The sequence below is a fragment of the Mustelus asterias genome, chromosome 22 (assembly GCF_964213995.1).
Source record: "Mustelus asterias chromosome 22, sMusAst1.hap1.1, whole genome shotgun sequence".
In the NCBI taxonomy this organism is placed as follows: Eukaryota; Metazoa; Chordata; class Chondrichthyes; order Carcharhiniformes; family Triakidae; genus Mustelus; species Mustelus asterias.
This window is the reverse complement of record NC_135822.1, coordinates 21,131,898-21,154,856: the sequence shown is the minus strand read 5'-3', so window position 1 is coordinate 21,154,856 and position 22,959 is coordinate 21,131,898. Positions and strand designations below refer to the sequence as shown.

General features: G+C 43.9%; 1 protein-coding gene across 1 annotated transcript in view; it reads left to right on the top strand.

Annotated features, from left to right (window-relative positions):
• The window catches only part of clcn6 (chloride channel 6), a 47,056-nt gene that overhangs the window by 2,921 nt on the left and 21,176 nt on the right, over nucleotides 1–22,959 (top strand). Inside the window, exons 3-15 of the mRNA XM_078239748.1 lie at nucleotides 871–930; nucleotides 2,503–2,568; nucleotides 7,662–7,727; nucleotides 9,738–9,804; nucleotides 12,255–12,361; nucleotides 13,340–13,466; nucleotides 14,650–14,717; nucleotides 15,496–15,554; nucleotides 17,989–18,121; nucleotides 19,792–19,905; nucleotides 21,017–21,183; nucleotides 21,726–21,840; nucleotides 22,276–22,402. Coding sequence (XP_078095874.1) covers nucleotides 871–930; nucleotides 2,503–2,568; nucleotides 7,662–7,727; nucleotides 9,738–9,804; nucleotides 12,255–12,361; nucleotides 13,340–13,466; nucleotides 14,650–14,717; nucleotides 15,496–15,554; nucleotides 17,989–18,121; nucleotides 19,792–19,905; nucleotides 21,017–21,183; nucleotides 21,726–21,840; nucleotides 22,276–22,402 — 1,276 coding nt within the window. The remainder of the gene's footprint in view (nucleotides 1–870; nucleotides 931–2,502; nucleotides 2,569–7,661; nucleotides 7,728–9,737; nucleotides 9,805–12,254; nucleotides 12,362–13,339; nucleotides 13,467–14,649; nucleotides 14,718–15,495; nucleotides 15,555–17,988; nucleotides 18,122–19,791; nucleotides 19,906–21,016; nucleotides 21,184–21,725; nucleotides 21,841–22,275; nucleotides 22,403–22,959) is intronic.

Below are 22,959 nucleotides of genomic sequence, written 5' to 3'. Positions count from 1 at the left end.
GGAGAGGGGGGGAGAGAGGGAATCAACTCCAGATAAGGGATGAGCAATTTGGGACGGAGCTGAGGAAAGATCTTTCAGCGAGGATTGTGCATAGTTGGAGACCAAATGTCATACATCCAACTTTGCCAATGAAACAAAACCAGGTGGGAAGGTAAGCTGTGAGGAAGGCTGCAAGTAGATAAAGGCTGTTAAGTGATCAGGAAAGAAGATGGCAGATGGAGTATGATGCACAAGTGAAATTGTTAGTTTTGGTGAATACGTTGATATAGTTCACTTTCTGTCCTAGAGTGCTGTGAATGCTCAAATCATGAGTATATTCCAAATTCGGATCAATGGATTTTTGGGCACTGAAGGAATCCAGGGAATGCACCCAACTTTGCAGAGCTCAATAATGAGGAATGTTCCTGTGCTCAGAGAAGGGATGGGTTTGTTGCTGGAGGATGACGGATCATTGTTGTAATATTTCTACCTATTGGGGTGGGAGGGGAGGTTACAACTCCACCATTATGATCAGTTGTATCAGAAGATTGCAGCCTTCGATTGGGGGTGGGTGGTCTGCACAGACTGATCATGAGATTGCAATGTTCCAGTTAGTGCCCTGATTGACAGATGTAGTGAAAATTTCCTTGATAGACTATAATTTGACCACTAACCGCAATGCTGTGATGATTCTGAATGAAAGGAAGAGAAAAAGGCCAGTTAATATTAGTGTCAAGCTCCTATTTCTGTAATTGCAGTCATCAGTATTTGTCAATTTATGTCAGGCCCTTTGAGAAGAGAAAGTAAAGTCAGTACTTGTGGTTATTGGGCTCTCGATTGCCTGGTATTTAACTGAACTTGAATTCATGCAACATTCTTTGTTTGTTACAGACTATCCTAGGAGAGACACAAGAGGAAGAGGATGAAATTCTGCCACGGAAAGATTATGAGGTATGTAAGTGAACAGGGAACCTGTGTACATTCAACCTTTTTGTTCCTGTATGCTACACACTGACATTTAATTGTTTGGGAGGGAGGGAACTAGGCCTTTATTATCATATATTTTCTCCTCTTCCTCATTTTGGACTTCCCACGCACGCACCAGCAACCGAAAGCTCAGGCAGTCTGGTGGCTCCCACCTTTCTCTTGTGCAAAGCAACTCTGTTTGAGAAATTTCTTTTTAGCACTATTAGACCACATTAGTGTCTGTTCAAAGACCAAGTGATTTAATGGTTTAATAAAACTCAAAAACTTGCTGGCAGCTACCTCTTTGTTCAACAGCTGTTCTTTCAAACTCTCACCGGTCCTATCCTATACCCAAGGGATATGTTCTGGAACATGCTGCTACGAATAGATTAGCTGCCCTTTTGTTAAATCTGCTGGTGCATAATATATCGAGCTGAATGTGAAGAAACTCCTTAAATGAGTATTTATGTTTATAATTCTATTTATTTTTGGGCATTTTTGGCAAGGTGAGTATTTGTTGCAAACCCCACATTTCCGTGGATATTGATAATAGCTGTGTGTGGCTGATATTACAACAGATTTGAATACAAGCTTCCTTGTAGCTAGAAGTTGCCTTTATGGGCCACACAGGCACCACATTACAGCAATGATTTCAGAAGAGTAGCAATTGCAAATAATAAATTGTAGTTTTATAATGTGCAATGACACCTTTGAAAATAGAGAATTCTGAATTCACAAAATACGAGGGAAAGAGTTGCTGTCTAGAATCTAATAAAGGGGTTTAGATGGGTTATGCACAGGCTGAAACCTATTTGAGGGATTTAGGTGATTTATAAAGGTGGGGTATAATTTTGGGGTATGGTAGCTAAGATTCATGTAACTGGACAAGTGACAAGTAATCGAGAGGCCCTGGGCTAGTAATCCAGAGACATGAGTTCAAATCTCAACCACGCCAGCTGGAAAAATTGAAATTCAAAGTAAATAAATCTGGAAAAAAAATTGTGCATCTGAGAAACTGCTGGATTGTCATTAAAAATCCATCTGGTTGTCTAACCTCCATAAAGGGAGGGACTTCAGCTGTTGTTTCCTGGTCTGGGGCCTTTCTGTGATGTCAGACCTGCAGCAATACGGTCAACTCTTAACTGCCCTTTGAAGTGTTTTAGCAAGCCTAATCCAGAAGAGTGAGAGTGTTGTGTATACAAAAATATGATATATTTGCAGAAACATTGATACCCAGTTTTGTGGTTCAGCCAACAAGCGATTTATAAATAATCTTGGAAGGTTCCTAATTAATAATGCTTTTTATGTTATGTATAATGTTGGTGATTATATTGTATTTCCGTATTTTTAATCTGATTTGGGTCAGTCCTGATGCTGGCAGTCATTTGCTATCTGCTCCTGAACTGTACTCCAAACGGAATCCTCACTGCGAGTTTCATGATTGTAGTTAAATGACAGTACTGTCACAGAAGATTCATGGCTTCCAAATCTATTAGAATCCCTCTTTGAGTATTGTTCTCTTTCTGTTATGCCTGATGACTTCTCTCTTTCTGGCAGAGTTTGGATTATGATAAGTGCATCAATGAGCCATACTTGGAGGTGCTGGAAACATTGGATAACAAGGTACATTGAGAAACTACTGTTACACTTTTCCTGCCAGCTCTCTCTCTCTCTTCCTCTCTCTCTCTCTCTCCCCCCCCCCCCCTCTCTCTCTCTCTCTCTCTCTCTCTCTCTCTCTCTCCCCCCCCCCCCCCCCCACCCTTTCTAGAACATGGTGGCAGGAACTGGAAGCAATATTCTAGTAGTTGTGGCCTAACCAGAGCTTAGAAAAGGTTCAACGTAACTTTCCTGCTTTATTTATGAAGACCAAGATCTCAGATGTTTGCTAACTGCTCTCTTGATTGATAAAAATCAAAGGTGTATATCAAAGATATCTGCACATTGCACCCCAGGTCTCTCTGCCCTGCAAATTCTTCAGAACTGTCCATTGGACTCTTAAGCATAACCAGCCTTTCCTGTGTATTCTGCCTATCAATTTTTACCCATCAACTATTCTCTCCCCCTTTTACCAGTTTTTTTCAGCATCCTCTTCCTCAGTGAACATTGGTACAAAGTACTCATTGAGTATTCCAGCCTTACTTTCCACCTCTCAAGATATATTGCATCCTTTATTCTTAATAGCTGCTCCCCCCGCCACCCTCCTCATCCCCCAGCCTCTTACTACCTACTTACTGTTTACATGCTGGGAGAGGATTTTTGTCGATTGTCATTCACTTCTCATATTCTCTTTGTCAGTCTTATTTTCCTCTTCACTTCACTCTTTGGCCTGGTTCTTGCTAGAAGAATTCATGTGACAGGCACCATATGTCTACCAGGGGCGGCACGGTACCACAGTGGTTAACACTGCTGCTTCACAGCTCCAGGGTCCTGGGTTCGATTCCCGGCTTGGGTCACTGTCTGTGTGGAGTTTGCACATTCTCCTCGTGTCTGCGTGGGTTTCCTCCGGGTGCTTCGGTTTCCTCCCACAGTCCAAAGATATGCAGGTTAGGTTGATTGGCCATGCTAAAATTGCCCCTTAGTGTCCTGAGATGCGTAGGTTAGAGGGATTAGCGGGTAAATATGTAGGGATAAGAGGGTAGGGGCGGGGTGGGATTGTGGTTGGTGCAGACTCGATGGGCCAAATGGCCTCTTTCTGCACTGTAGGGCTTCTATGATTCTATGTCCTTTTTTTGTTTCATCATATTCTTTATTTTTTATCCTTCAAGGAGCCCTAGCTTTGGTTCCCTTACCACCTGTTGAGATGTACATGCCTGTGCTTGAAGCACCACTTCTTTAACAATCATCCAATGTTCATTACAGTTTTTCTCGTCAAAACTTTGGTTCCATTTATCCTGACTAAATCCCTCACTCAATGCAAGTTAACTCTTCTAGTTTAGAATCCATTTTAGGTTTTCCTTCCTCTTTTCCATTACTTATCTAAACCTTATGATATAATGATCACACTTACCCAAAAGCTCTCCCACAGACACAACCACTTGGTCCAGCTCCTTCCCCATCACCAGATCCAGCAATGCCTCCTTCCTAGTTGGACGGAGAACATATTGTTCAAGGAAGTTCTCCAGAGCACATTTCAGAAATTCCTTTCCCTTTTCCCTACCCAAATAATGATTGGAATATTGTTAATTAGGTAGTTCTTGCATATCTTTGTTATTTGCGAGCAGATTTGAACTCTATCTCTCTTTCATTTCTTGCTTCTCAACTCCAGCCAGCTGGATTTTGTCCTTGCCCTCTTGAACATCAGCCAATTCTGGCACTGCCGTAACTCCTATATCAATCCTGTCACCCCATCATTTTACCTTTTTTCTCTTCTGAACACTTTGTATAGTTGAATGTTAAGTTACTCAATCTTTCGTATTTTTAGCAATATTTTCATGATTGCTACTATTCTGGGGAAAAAAACTTCTTTTAAAAATGAGTTCTAGAAAAAACTTTAGAACAAAAGTTAGCTTAAATTTATTAATTAATCTTTGACAGCACACCACACATGTAGAATTTTTTTCAGGGCCAGTCCTGTTAATACTTTCATTAATCGCATCACTGTTTTAAAAACCTAGTAACACCTGATTGAACAAGGTTTAACTTTCTGTGGAGCTTCTTGACAGCGATGTGAGAGTGGGAAAGTTACAGTTCTTGGTGATCTCCCGATTGCCACCTCTGGAGAATGGACGCCAGTGCAGTCTGTGTTGGACCCGGAGTGACTATTCACAATTTCAGGACTTCCACGTGAATTTATGCATGCGTGATATCCTGAAGATGCAGTCAGCTTCAGGGAGTTAACAACAGGGAACGTTGACAATTTACCATGAACACCACCCCACCCCCAACAACCCTGCCACAAAATCTAGTGGCAATTGTTATAAATTACTATTATAAATTACTATGCTCCATTTAGAATGGAAACCACGGGAGTAAATCACGCTAGTTTTTTCAGCGGGAATTTCAAAATGAATGAATCTCCCACAAGTTAAACTAGGGACAGGAGGAGACTATCTGTCCCTCAAGCCTGTTCTGCCATTCAGATGGACCGTGGTTGATTTGTATTTTGATGCTATTTCCCTGTCTTGGTTCCTTAACCAATGATAGCTTTGTCCAGTGAAAATCTATCCATTTCAGTTTTGAAATTGAAGTCTGTGCTCTGCAAAGTGCACTAGTATAAATCCCGTTGAAAATCAAGCCTATTCCCGCTGGAGAGGCCGGCAATTTTGCGCTGAGCGGGCCACTGCGCGTGCACTGGTCTGTCAGCACCGAGATTGGTGCATGTGCAGTCGCCCACACTGCCGGCCTCCCGATCTCTGGTCAGCTTCACTCCCTCTTATCGCTGGTCGTGCGACCCCCTCCCCCCATGGCCTGATCGTTCTCCCCCCCCCCCCCCCCCCCCCCCTCCCCCATGTACGGGCCGGCCAGCCTCGACTCAACCCCCCCCCCCCCCCTCCTCCCACTTGCCTTGATCTCCTGCTTGCCGCAACCCCCCCCCCCCAAACAATTCCTATTTCCTCCATCCCCTCACAGTCTCGACCCCCGACCACCTCCCTCCCTGATGGCCAGCCCTGATTGCTGGCCTCCTCCCTCTGTCAGTCAGTCCCAATACGGAGTGCAGCGGGAGCCCGGCCCCATTAGGACCTGCCCCTTTGTCACTGCCCGATGCCCAATGGGAAATGCTAGGATACCCCTGGGCATTGGCACTTTGCCCCTTGGGCAGTGAAAGAGGCTCAGGCTGGCACTGCCAAGGTGGCAATGCCTAGGGGCAGCCCCTGCACCTGACCCTCTGAGAGGGGGGTCTCGATTGCCCCCCTTCACTCCTATGGGGTTGGGCCACCAGTTCCCTGCAAGTGAGGAACTAAAGTAAACACTACTGGAATGAAATACACCTGGCTGGGAGGGGCAGGGTGAGGGACTGAGAGGCTAGCGGACCCAGAGACATCTGCTCATAATATTTAAAGTATATTAAAATTCTAATTTGCACATTTTATTCAGATCCATGACAATTTTAGGCACGGAATTGATGGCACCGGAAGCTCTCAAGAGGCTGTGGTGCCCAGCAGAAAGCTCGCGGAACAACCTCCGCTAGAGTCTCCTAGCCTGCTGCGCTACAAAAGCAGTTCAGGGGGATGGGAGAATCACCCCCTACCTCTACAAACAATGCCAGTCTTGACAGTGAAAGAACCCTTGCAACTAATCCCGAAAGTCATGCTTTCATAGAATCCCTACAGTTCAGAAAGAGGCTATTTGGCCCATTGAGTCTGCACCAACAACAATACCACCCAGGCCCTATCCCCGTAACCTCACGTATTTACCCTGCTAATCTCTTTAACACTAAGAGGCAATTGAGCATGGCCAATCAACCTAATCCGCACATACTTGGACTGTGGGAGGAAACCGGAGCACCCAGAGGAAATCTATGCAGACATGGGGGAAATGTGCAAGTTTCACACAGGCAGTTACCCGAGGCTGGAATTGAACCCAGGTCCCTGGCGTTCTGAGGTAGCAGTGCTAACCACTGTGCCACCCCACTCGGCAAAGCACAAAAACTAGGCTGACACTCATGTCAAAGAAGTGTTGGAGGTGGTGTTTGTAAATGCAAAGTTACACCAAGGCCCCTTTGCCATTTGGGATGGACATTGATCCCTACATTAGTGACTGAACTGCAACAATTCTTCTTTGATTATGAACTGCCTCAGGACATTCAGCTGTGTTAAAGGAATAGTTAAACTAGGGACAGGAGGAGACTATCTGTCCCTCAAGCCTGTTCTGCCATTCAGATGGACCGTGGTTGATTTGTATTTTGATGCTATTTCCCTGTCTTGGTTCCTTAACCAATGATAGCTTTGTCCAGTGAAAATCTATCCATTTCAGTTTTGAAATTGAAGTCCATTGACTTCCTGCATCCCAAAGGCTTGGCATTCGGGAAGGCAGTGGCCTGATGGTATTGCTACTGGACTAGTGATCCAGAGGCCCAGGGGAATGCTCTGGGGACCTGGGTTCAAATCCCATCATGGCAGATGGTGAAATTTGAATTCAATAAAAATATGGAATTAAAAGTCTAATGATAACCATGAAACCATTGTCGATTGTTATAAAAACATATCTGGTTCACTGATGTCCTTTAGGGAAGGAAATCTGCCATCTTTACCATGGTCTGGCCTACATGTGACTCCAGATCACATGGTTGACTCTTAACTGCCCCTCGAGGGCAATTGGGGAATGGCTGTCAGCGATGCCCACATCCATAAAAAAGAAAAATATGAGAGAGTGGAGAGAGTCCAAGATTTCCTTTATGTGAACATCATCTTGACATCACCTTGTATTGTGATTGAATTAAATCTTACCAAACTAACTTAACCAAAGCAAAACCAAGCAGTGCTGGAAGCACTCAGCAGGTTAATCAGAATCTATGGCGAGAAAAGACAGATTAATGTTTCAGGTACAAGCCCTAAATGCTCACCTGAAACATTAACTGTTTCTTCCTCCTCAGATGCTAATAGACTTGCTGAGTATTTTGAGCATTTTTTGTTCTTCCTTTCAAGCTAACATTGGGCAAAAATACTTTTGTTATAACCCAATCCACACTACTCTAACCCCTGCTGTTAACTCTGCTTTCCATTTGCTTTGCTCACTATGTATGACTGCCGTGATTAACTTTTGTTTCATTTAAACAGCGAGTCAGGCGATACGAGCTGGTGAAATGGATCCTAGTGTTTTGTATCGGTGTCTGCACTGGTTTGGTGAGTGAGTTCTTGATCACACTGCAAATATGCGTTTGATGCAAGCCAGTCTCAGTCACTGGTCCTGGGAGATCAGGGTCTCTGATAAATGGAACATCTGACTTTCTCGATGTTGACCAACTGATCTTTCACTCTCCCGGTATGAAGGGGTGAATGCTGTTCCTGTGGCATCGGGCAGATATTGAGCGGGCCCTGGGCTGCTAACCACAGATGATGATTACAGTCATCAGTCTCATCCTCCATACTTTATACGTCACAACTGTGAATGTTTTGGGTAGAAATGGCCTCTGTTGGCCGTGGGTGAATTGTCCCCAAGTCTGGGGGCTCGTACGATCATTGTTTCTTTCTGGGAGTGTAGAATTCCTGTGTATTTTGCATCATTATTCGTCACTTATTGTTTCTACAGGTTATTGGTTGATTATTAAGCTTGTTTTGAACTTTAAAATTCACATCCTATTTATAGATCATTTCATGGCCTTGTCCTTCCTATTTCTGGGACTACCTCCACTTCAAGAACCCTTCAAGATCTCTGCACTCCTCCAACCACTGCCCTCTCCTGCATCCCCTATTTTAATGGTTCCACCATTGGCGGCCATGTCTTAAGTCGCTGAGGCCCTAGTCTCTGGAATCTCCTCCTTAATACACTCTGCCTTTCTAGCTCTCAATGCTTCTTAAAACTTACCCTCTTTGACCAAGTTTTTGGTGACTAATGCAGCTCAGTCAAATTTTGTTTGATGATGCTTAAGTGCTTTCAGACTGCAATAAAGGTGCTATATAAATGCAAATTGTTCTATATAAATGTAAATGAAACATGTCAGTGGGGACGTGCCGCTAATTCAGTTGCTAATATTCCCATTTGAACGATGCTGATCTAAGAGCCTCTCACACTAGGTCTTATTCCTCAATCGCAACCATCTGTAAATGTGTATTACATGTGAATTTTGAACTCGCTTTGCTGTTCATTTATGGACCCTGTTTGATCAGTCATTTCACTGATTAAGATATAGTTCAGACATATGATCTGAGTTCTGTTTGAATGTATTACCACTGGAACAGTCCTGTGTTTATGCTTGAATTTAAATGAATCTTTCCACAACGGAGGGTGGCTTTGAGGTCCCTCTCCAATGTCGCTGTGGGATAGTGTGACCTCCACATTCAGCACTTGTTGCCTGAACTGAACCGCTCAGGTACACTCGGATAATGTGGCTGGCTTGCGGATATGTCACATGATCCTGACAGAATTTGCATTTATATATAACATGTTATTATGCTTGTCAAATGCTTCACATACAATTACTTAGTTTGAAGTGCAGGTGAATATAGTAACATATAGCAATATCCCATAAACAAAAGAGTGTTGAATGACCAATAAATTTGTTCTTGGTGATGTTGGAGAGGGAGGAATCTGAAATACTGTCTGGAATTTTCAATATTTGCTTGAGTTTGCGTCTTCTGAAAGAGAGCACCTCTAACAATGCAACATTCCCTTGTAACTGCAGTGGAGTGTCAGCCTAGATTTTGTAGAATCACAGAATCCCTACAGTGCAGAAGGAGGCCATTCGGCCCATCAAACCTGCATTGACAACAATCCCACCCAGGCCCTATCTCCATAACCCCACGTATTTATCCTGCTAGTCACCCTGACACTAAGGGGCAATTTATCATGGCCAATCAACCTAACTCGCACATATTTGGACTGTGGGAGGAAACCAGAGCACCCAGAGGAAATCCATGCAGTCACGGGGAGAACTTGCAAGCTCCACACACACAGTGACCCAAGGCTGGAATTGAACCTGCATCCCTGGTGCTGTGAGCAGTGCTAACCGTCGTGCCTCCCAAATATTGTAGTGGGGCTTGAGCCCTAACTCCTGCAGGAATGGCATATACTACATCAAGGTGACATAGCTTTTCTTTGAAAAGGGCAAGATCTGAGGGGTGTTCAGAGACGGCTAATATACTGCCATCCACCACTGTGATATTAATGAACTGCTTTGACTCTGCTTTTTTCAGGTTGGGCTCTTCATCGATTACTTTGTTCATCTCTTCTCAGACCTCAAATACCAAATCATTGAGAAATGTATCCTTTCATTGCAGTAACATCAGAAGCCCACTCAAGGATAATGTCTATGATGTGAATATAGATTGACAGGTAGCCAAGAGGAAGTTACAAACCACAATCTAATCTAGTTTTTCCTTTGTCCAAGCTGTTCCACTAACTGAAAATGTAGAAAATTGGCAGGCATGCCCTATCCATAAAAAGCAGGATAAATCTGTTCTTGGCAATTACCACCCCATCACCCTACTCTAGATCACCAAGCGACACTCTGAAGGAAGGGGTTGTCAATAATGTTATCAAATTACACCTGGTTGCAAGTAACATGCTTGCTGATACTGAGCTTGTGTTCAATCTAGACCTCATTCCAATCTTGGTCCAAACGTGGACAAAAAAGAACTGGAGTTGAGAGTGACTGTTTTTGACACCAAGCTTTTGGCCAAGGAGTCCATGTAGAACTGAGGTCAATGGGGATCAGGGCAAAGCTCTCAAGCAGTCAGAATCTCCCTAGTATGAAAATGTGCACTTGTGTTATACCTTTAATGTAATAAAACATCCCAAGGTGCTTCATTGGAGCATTATAAAACAAAGCATGACACCATGCCACATAAGGAATATTGGAATAGATGACAAAATTGGTTAAAGAGCCAAATCAAAGAAAGACAATGAGGTAGAGGTGAATGGAGGGAATTCCAGTTCTTAGAGCCTTAGAGTTTATCTGGGAGCCAGTGTAGGTCAGCAAGCACAGGAACAATGGGTGAATGGGATTTGGAACGGGTTATAACTAAGGCAGTATAGTTTTGACCTCAGGTTTACAGAGGCCAAGAATGCATTAGAATAGTCTAAGTTAGAGGTAACAAAAGACAGCTGAAATTTTCAGAAGTAGATGAGCTGAGGTTGTATGGAGTCAGGTGATATTACAGGAAATATAGTCATAGGGATGGTGTCGTTAAGTGGTTGGAAGCTCGTCTCAGGGTTAAATATGAGATCGAGGTTGTGAAGGTCCGTTTCAGATTTGGACTGTTGCCAAGGGGAAGGATAGAGATGGTGACTAGGGAGTGGAATTTGTGGTGGGGATTGAAAGCATGGCTTTGGTTTTCCCAATATTTAAATTGAGGACATTTTTTCCTTTCCAGTATTGGATGCCAAGCAAGCAGTCTGATCACAGACAGCGGTGGGGTTGAAAGAGGTGATGGTGAAATTGAACTGGGCATTGTATGTATTTTCAGATGATGTCTCCAGAGCTGTATGTAGATTAGAAATAGGAGGGTGCCAAGAATAGATCCCTGGGGTACATCAGACATAACTGGCAGCAGCAGAAAAATAAATCACTATGTAATTCTCTAGTTCTACTTGTGTAATGGAATCAGGTGAGTGCATTTCCACTGTTGGACAACTGTAGTGGGGTATTGGAGGAGGATGGAGCAAAAGAAAGATGGTTCTGGGCATTGATCATTGAAGGCCAATCATCTCAGCCTCAGGATATTGCTGCAGGACTTCTTCAGGGCAGCGTCCTAAGCCCAACAATCTTCAATGTTTCATCAATGACCTTTCCTCCATGATAAGGTAAGACATGGGAATGTTTGCCCAGTGTTCAGCTCCATTCGCAATTCCTCAGAAAACGTGATGGAACCAAAGTGAGTGTACAGATTAGCCATGGTCTAATTGAATGGATGCAACTCAGACTTGGGGGCCCAATGGCCAACTTATGTTCCCTTCACGTTGATTGGCATTGCCGTCACTGAGACCCCCATCAACATGATAGGGGTCATCATTGATCATAAACTGGACCAACCACGCAAATGCAGTCGTTACTAGAGCAGATCTGAGGTTGATATTCTCCGCCTAGTGGCTTATTTCCTGGCTGCCCAAAGCCTCAACCCCTACTACAAAGGCACAAATAATGAGTGTGATTCAATGCTCTTCACTTGCCTGCATGAGTGCAGGAGCAACAACACTCAAGTTTGACAAAATCCAGGAAAGCAGCCATTTGATTGGCACCCTTCACCAGCTCCATTATCCACTGCCTCCACTAATGCGTTGTAGCTGCAGTGTATATGTTCTTTAGGATGCATTAGAGCAACACACCAAGATTTCTTCCACACCAACTGTCCCCACTACCCAGAAGGATTAGGGCAGCATGGGAACACCACTGTGTCAGAATGCCAAACCAAGTCGCATACCATGCTCATCTTGCCAGCAGTGCCCATGCCCTAAGGATCAATTAATTTAAAAAGTGAATCGTGGAATAGAGGGTGGGATTATTTCCCCTTCCCGTGGTGATGTATTGGGAATTGCCTTTTGAAGATCTGTTCATGCTCATTGTTTTCCCCAGTGTCCCATATTTCTTGCCAATTCCGCTTAGATTATTTTTCTAAAGTTTAGACTACAATGCTTGTAGAAGAAACCTGTGACCGTGAAGGTATTGTGACAGTATCTGTGCTATGTGTTTTCCCTAATTTCATGCCTTGCAGCGGTGGAGGATTGCAGTGAGAGGGGTTGTCTCGCACTCTCCCTCCTTGAACTCCTTGCATTCAATATGGGCTTCATCTTCCTGGCCAGCCTGTTTGTCCTGATTGAGGTAAGAATTACAAGTGCGTTTCCACCACATTTGGCTTGTCTTAATGTTTTACATTAAAATTAACTGCAGGCAGTCCTCGGCCTTGGACACAATTGGTTCCTGGAAACCGCAAGTCAAAATGTCATAAGTTAGAACCAATTTCTCCATAGGAACAATGTTAAAAATAGGGATTTGGTTCCGTCACTGGGTAAGACAGCATTTTTACCGGGAAATTGCAGCCTAATTTTCTGCAGGTTTTAGATATTTGTCCCAATGCATTCAGACCTCTGCCAGCAGGCCACAGCAACCACTCTCTGGAACTGACAGATTGCAGGCACAAAAGATCCCATTGTAATCAATGGGAGATCAGCCAGTGGGGCAAGTCAGGATTTTTACCAGCAAATTGCAGCCTTAGTTCCCAGTTATCAAAAACAGTTTTCTGGGCTCTGTAACACTGCTGGCGAGCGGGCCACAGCGAGCGTTCTCCATAGCAATCTTCCGGCCTGGAGTTACGGCTGGGTGAAGTGAAGGTTGCAGGGGGCTTAGTATTTTGGCAGGAAGTTTCACAGCTTCCCTGGGCTCGTCCAAATTATCAAATTTATAAATCATATTTAAAAAGAAGAGTTGGTGTTGTTATAAAATCAAAATCAACATTGTAAATTTTAAACGGTGTCGATTTTTAAACATTTCTAAGTGTGGTTTGTTGTAATTCAAATGTTGTGAAGTCGAGGACTGTCTGTATTTTAGGCAGCCATGGTAACTCAGTGCCTTGTGCCCACTGGTGTATCTCTGGATAGTGGGACAGCGTGCTTGCTATCTACTGATGACAATTGAACACCACCATCTCCCTGCACAAAAACGCAAAAGGAATTTTGTTATCTTTGCAAGGACCAGGTTGGTTGTTACCATGTTAACGGCCTGTGTTCTGTTCTTGCTGTCATTTAACCAGAGCTGGGAAAGGCATCATTTTGATTTGAAAAATGTCTTTCTGTCTCGCAGCCCGTTGCAGCTGGATCTGGAATTCCTGAAATCAAATGTTACCTAAATGGGGTAAAGATCCCTGGGATCGTGAGGCTGCGGACCCTGGTCTGTAAAGCAGTGGGCGTGCTATTCTGCGTGGCTGGAGGTAAAGAACGTCTCTGTATGTGATGCAAGCTCAGGATTATGTGGTAAACCTCATCATCGTAACAAGCAACACCTACGATACAGAAAATATGCATCAGAATCCAAGATAAAGACAGCTTGACATTTTGTGTGGAACCTTTTTACAGCAATAAAAGATCTTTTATTCCCACTGTGTTGGTTGCAGACTTTACATCCTGTTGCTCTGCCCGAGTGACATCCGCAGGCTTTATAAAGTGCAGACTGCTGTGCTAATGGCTGTCAGCTCTTGCTTATTCTACTTCATTTGATGCTAATGGAGGTCAGACTCTGTCAAAGGACATTATTAAACGGTTCTGGCAGTAAAACTCTGTTTGTACAGGAACTGCTTAGTTACTCAGTAAAGTGCACTATACAGGCTCCCTGCCCTGCTCAATTATGTTTTGTTCCACGGTCAGAGCTGTCTTGCCCTGTTCGGGTTATACCCTCTGCCACTGTTGGTGGCCTATCTGGCTTCTGCCTCCATGTCTCTGCAGTGTGTTTTTTTTAGTGTTGCCAATCAGCTGTTGGTTTAATTTTAATGGCACTAAAAACAAATGATAGAAAGGTCACGTGGTGAGTCAGCAAGCTGTGATGGTAGGGTTTTATTTTCCCTGCTCTTTATTTTATTTGTTCTTGGGATGTGAGCGTTGACCCATCTCTAATAGCCTTCCACCACCTTCTTGAACTGCTGCATGACTCAATTACAGTCTCATAATAAAGATCTCCTAATTCCCTCCACTGAGATGTACAGTCTGTCTGTTGTGTATAAGCTGAGCCGGAAGCAAATTTCAAGCTGAAGTGCACTTGAACACTGTTCAAGAAGTATTATGTGAGTACATGGTTTAATTTTGTCCTTGTAAGCAGCACTGATGCACGCCAAAATACAGATGCGCTTTTATCAGACTTGTGAGTTTGTGCAAATGAGAGAGTTTTAAATTGTTGTGGGCCCTTGGAGGGTAGCAGAAACAATATTTCCTGGGTTTCCTGTCTCTGGGAGGGCACTTGACCATCCCCTGTTCTTGTGTCGTTTGAACTGATTCACCTCTTGTGATGCAGGGGTGTATCCTAGCCAGTAGACACAAAATGTACCCATTCAGAGTGCTGTGCTCTCTCATGCGTCTTGTCGCCGACAATGTCTGATTCTTTGTGTACATCTTCTATTCCAGGGCTATTTGTGGGGAAGGAAGGCCCAATGATTCACAGTGGAGCAGTGGTGGGAGCAGGACTGCCCCAGGTGAGTGATCGGAGCCAGCGGCAATGGAATGCCTCCGTGTTTAGATGTATTGTGTTTGGGTTACAACACTGTTCAATCATTAGTACCTCCAAATTGTCCAGTTGGTTATTGCTGGAATTCGTTTTGTTCTATTGTTTGAAATAGCGACCTATGGAGAGTTGAAAATAGTTACGTGAGGCCATCATTACCTGATGTTACCTCCCCAAAAAAAGACAGATCACTAACCAAATCTAGATCAGCTGGCAAAACTAAATTTAATTTCTCCACTCTTCTGCCCCCATCCCAAACCAGTGTTCCACCACTACAATCTCTCTCTGCCTGGTCTTACAACAAATTTACTGCACCTTTGGTTTGAAATTGCCATGCTTCTGGTTTGCTTATATAACTGGCCCAGTGTGATGCCCAGACAGCCAGCATGGGTTGTATTGGAGGATTATGGTTGGTGGAGGGGTGGTGGAGGTGGTACTTGGCAGGTGCGTTTAAAGGGTGTGCTGTGGGGCCGGACAGGATGGGCTGTTTGGATTGTGGGGTGGAAGGCAAGGTGTTCTATAGGTTGTGGGGTAAGGGTGGGTTGCATAGCAGGTTAGGATGGAAGTGAATAGGGCTGGCTGAATGTAGGGGTGAAATTGGTTCAGACGGGATTGAGTAAAGTTTGTGGATATAGTGATATGGGTGAAATAGAGAAGGATGTGGGCTGGGGCAATATGAAGTTGAGGAGTTTCTGTGTGATGCAGTGTTTTACTGATGCTTGCTTTGCTTTCTTGCTTCTTCTGAATAGTTTCAAAGCATCACTTTCCGCAAGATCCAGTTCAACTTCCCGTATTTCCGCAGTGACAGGTAGGAACCATTTACGGTTTCTCGATCCTGGATTTTACTGAACAAAACAGGAATGTAGGAATTAGGAGTGGGAGTAGGCAATTCAGCCCCTTGAGCTCGCCCCGCCATCCAACATGATCATGGTCGATCTTATCCTGGTCTCGACTCCATTTTCCTGCCTGTTCCCCATAGCCCTTTATCCTGCTTTTCATCAGAAACATATCTATTTCTTTCTTGAATCTGTTGATTGATCTGCCTCCATTGCACTCTGGGGCAGTGAGTTTCACAGATTCACAACCCTCTTAGAGAAGTAGTTTCTCCTCCTCTTAATTTTGAACCTAGCTCCTCTCACTCTATATCTATGACCTCTTGTTCTAGATTGTCCCACAAGGGGGAACATCTGTTCAACGTCCACCTCATCAATCCCCTTTAGCATTTTATATACCACGATCAGATCGCCCCTCGTTCTTCTGAACTCCAGTGAGTACAAGCCCAAGCTATGCAACCTCTCCTTGTACGATAGCCCGTTCACCCCTGGAATCAATCTGGTGAACCTTCTTTGAACTGCATCCAGTGCCCTCACATCCTTCCTCAAGTAAGGAGACCAAAACTGGACACACTACTCCAGGAGTGGTCTCACTAATACCTTATATAATTGTAACAACAGCACTTCACTTTCAAAATCTAATCCATTTACAATAAAGGCCAAGACTCTATTTGCCTTTCTTATTTATATGTTGCACCCGAATACCCACTTTCTGAGATTCATGCACAAGAACACCCAGATCCCTCTGCACTGATGCACTTTGAATCTGCTTCCCATTCAGATAATTTGCCCTGTTACTTTTCCAGCCAAAATGGATATGAAATGAGTTCAATTCAGTTCAGTTCAAACTGAGTCACAAAACTGTCTTCTCTATGTAATCAACTTGTTGGGATCTCAATCATTTAATTTACTCCATTCAGAAGGTTATTAACCATTTGACAGCCAAGAGTGTTTGAAATTACTGAACATGTTGCAATTTCTGTTGCCAATAGTTGTCTAAAACTGAAGTTTGTTAGACATTTGAAGACGTGTTTTATCAAAATAAGACAGATATCCAGGGAGCTATCATAATTTATTAATTGCGATAAGGCAATGTGAAACCAAAGTTGGATGTGTTAAGTTTGGTGCTGAATGCTGCAACTTGTTCTTACCAGGGTCACTAAGTGTGTAATACATAAAGTACTGAAAATACTAGTGAACATTCTGGAATCCCATACAGTAAAAAGAAAATCTGACTTAATCAGTTGCTGATAATTAATAGCCCTGTTGATTGTAACTGATGTAGTTAGCATATTGATTCATGTTAGTTTTACAAACTTTTCACAGAACTATTTGGCAAATGTGTGGTGAACTGGGCCAATATGTTTGGAAACTGAGCACTTTGCAGCATCATTTCATGTGTCTTGGTAATGTTCTATTCAACAGGGTTTAGTTCTGCTGTGGAGTCTGTACACGCTGAGTATACAATGCAGGGCACATAACCATAGGTGGCAGAGAGGAGCATTGGCACCCTGCTTAAAAAGCATATTGAAAATTGTCTTTGTGGAAGTAGTTTGGTTTCATAACAAATTCGCATGTGACTCTGCATACTGAACTGCACATCCCTGTTGTAAAGACATGATGAGACCGGAGCCTCCATTAGGTGGGAGGAAAAGGCATGGTGCCGCTTGACACTTGATCTGCTGATTTCACTATAACTGGCAGGAGCCTCACCCCTCCCTCTCGGTGCAGCTTCCAGAGAGAAGTGTGTAATACTGCACACTCCATTTCTTTGAGCTTCCATCTTGATTATGATGATTAGATACTAAGATTCAGCTGATTCAGGATGTAACCGTTAATTGGGGTGGGGGAAACCTTTGGACACTTTTGCAGGAAGGGTGGAAGATAGAATTGTAATGGCCAGGAAACCTGGGAGTGCTAGTTTTCCAGAGGTTCTCAAAATGGCAGGATCTCAGTTACGTTTTTTGACTGTTTCTCAGCCAACCTATTAGAGGCTGGTTATTGGACAGGAAACCCTGCAGTACAAAGTAACAGCCTGGTGTTGGAAAGGAAGGGAGGGATGAATGGTCAGAGGAATGAATGGTAGGTGAGTCCGTGGGTCCAAGGACTATTGTGGAGACCAGTGGGATGGTCTGATTTGAAGGATCATGTTAGCTTGGGAGGTTGGGGCCTTGGGAAACACTCCCGCTAGCCCACTAACAGTGGTGGGAAGTGTGCAGTTGGGCATTGGAGGGGGTTTAAAATCCCCTTTTCATCTGGATATTCAGTCCAGGATCAGGTTCTCGCATACAATTAGGTGTGTATTTCAGAGAAACCCAGGAGAAGAAATTAATTTGTTTTATTTTGGATGCTGAGACCTCAAGTGGGATTTTATGACACACAAACTCAAAGGCTCTGTTGGCTTCACAGGGACAAGCGGGACTTTGTGTCGGCAGGGGCAGCAGCAGGTGTCGCGGCAGCTTTTGGGGCTCCAATCGGAGGGACATTATTCAGTCTGGAGGAGGGATCCTCGTTCTGGAATCAGGCGCTAACATGGAAAGTGGTGAGTGAGGCCCATTAACCACAAATGCAAAGGGAAGAGCCGATGTATGTGGGTCAGTGTGGTAGTTTGTCCTGTGGAGGCTGTTTGTGTGTGCAAAATACTGTTTGGCTGGGGCGAGGCCATGTAGGGGACAGTACAGTTATTTGGATAGGTGGGGGGTTGGGATTGTGCATCGACAGCCTACTCTCAATCATCAATAAAGTGATGGAAGGGGTCACCAAGAGTGCTATCAAATGGCACTTGCTTAGCAATAACTTGCTCACGCTTCTGCTCGGGTTACTCAGCTCCTGACTTAATTGCAGCCTTGGTCCAAACATCGACAAAAGATATGAATTCCAGAGGTGAGGTGAGAGTGACTGCCCTTGGTATCAAGGCAGCATTTGACTGAGTGTGGCAGCAAGAAGCTCGAGCAATAATGGGAATCGGGGGGGTAAACTCACCACTGGCTTGAGTCATACCTGGCACAAAGGAACTTGGTTGTCGCTGTTGAAGGTCAATGATCTCCGCTCCAGGACAACATTGCAGTGGTTCCTTTGGGTAATGTCCCAGGCTCAACCATCTGCATCAATGATCTTCCTTCCATCACAATGGCAGAAGTGAGGAATTTGTTGATGATTGCGCAGATGATTGTGCAACGTTCAGTATCTGTTGTGACTCCTCAGACACTGAAGCAATCCATGTCCAAATGCAGCAAGACCTGGACAATATTTAGACTTGAGCTGACAAATGGAAGTAACATTTGCAGCACACAAATGGCAGGGAATGACTGTCTCCAACAAGAGGAAATCTAACCTTTGTTTCTTGACATTCACTGGCATTACCATTGCTGACTCCCCCACTATCAACATCTTGGGGGTTTCCATTGGCCAGAAACTGAACTGGACCAGCCATATAAATACTGTGGGTTCAAGAACAGGTCAGAGGCTAGGAATCTTGCAGTCTGTAACTCACTTCCTGACTCCCCAAAGCCTGTCCACCATCGACAAGGCGCAAGCGCGAGTGTGATTAAATACTCTCCTTTTGCCTGGATGAATGCATCTCCAACAACACTCCAAAAGCTTGACACCACCCAGGACAATGCAGCCTGCTTGATTGCAAGCCATTCCATAAACATTCAATTCCTCCATTCACTGACACACAGTAGCAACAGTGTGTACCATCTACAAAATGCACTGAAGGAACTCGCCAAGGCTCCAATGCAGCACTTTCCAAACTCACAACTGCTACCCATATAGAAGGACAAGGGCAGCAGACATATGGGAACACCACCACCTGAAAGTTCCCTTCCAAGCCAATCAGCATCCTGACTTGGAAATATATCGCTGTGCCTTCACTGTCACTGGGTCAAAATTCCGGAACTTCCTCCCTAACAGCACGGTGGGTGTATCTACACCACAGGAGCTGCAGTTGCTCAAGAAGGCAGCTCACCATCACCTTCTCGAGGGTAATTCAGGATGGGCAACAAATGCTGGCCTATCCAGCAAAGCCCTCACCCCGTAAATACATTAAAAAAAATACAGTAATTTGACTGCGGGAATTGTGTGGTGTTGGCCTGAGTGAGCGTTGCTGTGTGTGTGGAATTATATAGTATTCTGGCTGGGGGGGGGGGATAGTTTTTTGATGGGGTTTAGTTCTGTCCTTCAATTGTTTTCTGCTGTACTTTCTTTCAGCTGTTCTGCTCAATGTCTGCCACCTTCACACTGAATCTGTTCCGCTCCGGAATCCGCTACGGGAGCTGGGGTTCCTTCCAGCTGCCTGGGCTGCTCAACTTTGGCGAGTTTAAGGTATTCTGTGGGATTTCTGTAACAGCCTTCACTATCCCATTTGTAAAACCCCAAATACTAATAGCTTTGGAAGTATTTTTACTGGGGGTGGGTAATATCGCAAGGATTTAATGTCCATGGGCCGAGCTAAATGTTGATTTTTTTTAAAAAAAACCCCAATATAAATCACTTTTCACACCCCTGACGTCACAAAGTATATTCCAGCCAATTAAATACTTTTGAAATGTTGTCACTGTTGTACTGTAGGAAATACAGCAGCTAGTTTGCACACAGCAATGTCCCACAAATAGCACGAGGTAATCTACTTTTTAATGATGCTGATTGAGGGATAAATATTGGCCAGGACACACAGTATAACTCCCTTTCTCCGAAACAGTGCAATGGGATCTTTTATACCCACCTGTGAAGGATTTAAAGGCCTCCACCAGTATCTCTTTGGAAGGTTAGTACATCCTCGGCACGGCACTGGAGTGACAGCCTAGATTTCTGTGTTCAACTTTCTGGAGTGGGACTTGAACCCACAACCATCTGACTCAGACAACTCCTCCGCAGCTGACAACTTGTTTCCCCAGTCTGGCAAAATGAGTAAGGTTATTTGTTCTGACGTATTGCTGATTCACTAATTGCAAATTATAGCTCTGTCGCACTATTATTGGAAGAAAACTTTAGTATTGTTTGAAAATGTTGATTTATTAAAGCCAACTAAGCTCAATGGTTAGTGATCCTGTAACTGAGTCTGAAGTCTCAAACCAGAGACTAGAACATATACTGTAGGCTGTCACTGCAGTAAAATATTGGAGTACATGCCAAGATGCTTAACTGGGGCACCTTTTTTTCAGGTGGATATAAAAACATCCCAGGATATCTTTTCAAAGAGTGACAATTCTCTTTGTCAGTCCCCCTCTCTCGTCAAGTTTTTAAACAGAGTGGCCAGAAAGTGCACTTGTATCCCCTACACTGCCTCATACAAAGCTCTGATGTTCATGTTCTGCACTGATACTTGGCCACTTGATAAATCTCTTTTGAGGTGTGATTGTGGTGCAGTGTCAGTTGGTGTCTGATCATGATGTCAGCTAGTGTCCAGCTGGTTGCTGATGGCATTGTGTGTTAGTGTGCAGATGGAGACAAGAAATGTCATTTGTGGACAGCAGTGGATCTTGCTTTCTTTGTCATCATGGGTGTGATTGGCGGACTCTTGGGAGCTCTGTTTAACTGCCTGAATAGAAGGCTAGTGAAGTACCGCATGCGCAACGTGCACCCCAAAGCCAAGTTTGTCCGGTAAGTGAGTGAGGCTGAGAGAGTTCCTCAAACTCTCAGCATCCACATCTTAAACTCTGTTCATATTTTCAATTCTTAAGCTTATTGATTTATTTTTCTATATCTACTGATTGTTCTGTCTTTTGCTGGGGTTCAGTTCCGTAAGTTAGCACTATTCTCCCACCTCCACAAATGCCTCAAACTGTATTGGCAGTGAGCGTTAGCAGTCTGTCAACGTAGAGATTTCAATCAATGTCTTCCAGTCTACATCACTGAGCCACAACTGGAAGCTTGTCCAATTTTCACCCTCATGCGTTCCCCCACGCTACCCCAAGTTTGCAACAGCACCCATCCGAAACTATACCTGCCTGAGGTCAACAACTATGCATTCCTCTTTGGGTACTGGGTGTAAACATGGTATTTACTGCTCCTGGTGATGCAAGTACCTCAATGATTTGGTGTAATCAGCCTGCCGCAGTGAGATTCATCGTGTCCATTTATCTTCCATTTAAATTGGAATGTCATGTGAGAGTTTGCTTGTGTCTCTATCTCTTTGGCCTCAGGGTTTTGGAGAGTCTGCTCGTTGCTATGGTAACAACGATGGTAGTATTTATAGCCTCCATGACACTAGGAGAATGTCGTGACATCCCTTCGCAAATGCACAACACAACATTACAGGTGAGTGTGTCACTCACACTTTCATAATCACTGTATAGGCTTTGGAAAGTTAATGGTTTTATTGTGCAATCGAATCATTTATCCCCTGATCCAGTTGAAAGTTTTCAAAATTTGACCTTCAGCTTTGTTAAAACATTCACATTGCTTAGCTCTGTATTGACACTTTCAGATGTGTCAGAAGTGACCTGAATTCAGTGATGTTCAAGTGCTTTGCCCTTTAAGTGCTTTGCTGTATGTCATTATGGGGACGAGAGATCAGTTTGTTCCAGTCATCCCTGGTAGTGAGAGTCTTTGACTCATTTCATTGTATGAACGAGGGGTTTCTGTGACAGAGCTGGGCTGCTGGTTCATGTTCATGAGCTCCTATTCCTTTTAGCTCAAAGCTTGTCACAGTGCTATGTGTTTTATTTATACTTTGCTTTTTTTTTCTCTCAGCTATCTGAGCGGAATATAAATTCGGGCATCAAAACCTTCTTCTGTCCCAACCAAACCTACAATGACATGGCCACACTCTTTTTCAACCCCCAAGAGACTGCCATCCTTCAACTCTTCCACCAGGACGGTGAGTCACAGTAGGTTTGGTTCATAGAATAGAATGGTTCCAGCACAGAAGAAGGCCATTCAGCCTTTTGTGCCTGTACTGCTCTCTGAAGGAGCAGCTCAGCTAGTGCTGCTGCCCTGCACATTCTCCATTTCAGATAATAATCCTGTTCCCTCTTAAATACCTCAGTGAACCTGCCTCCATCATGTGCTCAGGCAATGCATCCCTAACCACTTGCTGTGTGGAAAATGTTTCTTCTCATGTCGTCACTGCTTTTGCCAGTTACCTTAAATCTGTACCCTCAATCATTTGACCAATGGGAACAGTTTCTGCTTATCTACTCTACCCAGACCTTTCATGATTTTGAACAACTTTATCAAAGCTCCTGTCAACCTTCTCTTTAAGGAGAACGATTCCGACTTCTCCATTCTATTTCAGTAACTAAAGTTCTTCACCAGTGGAATCACACGTTTCGTCATGTGTGTGGCCCAGAAGTAGATGCAGTACGCCAGTTGAGGCTGAACCAGTGCTTTTTACAGATTTAAAGTAACTTCCTTAATTCGGAGATTACTATTTTT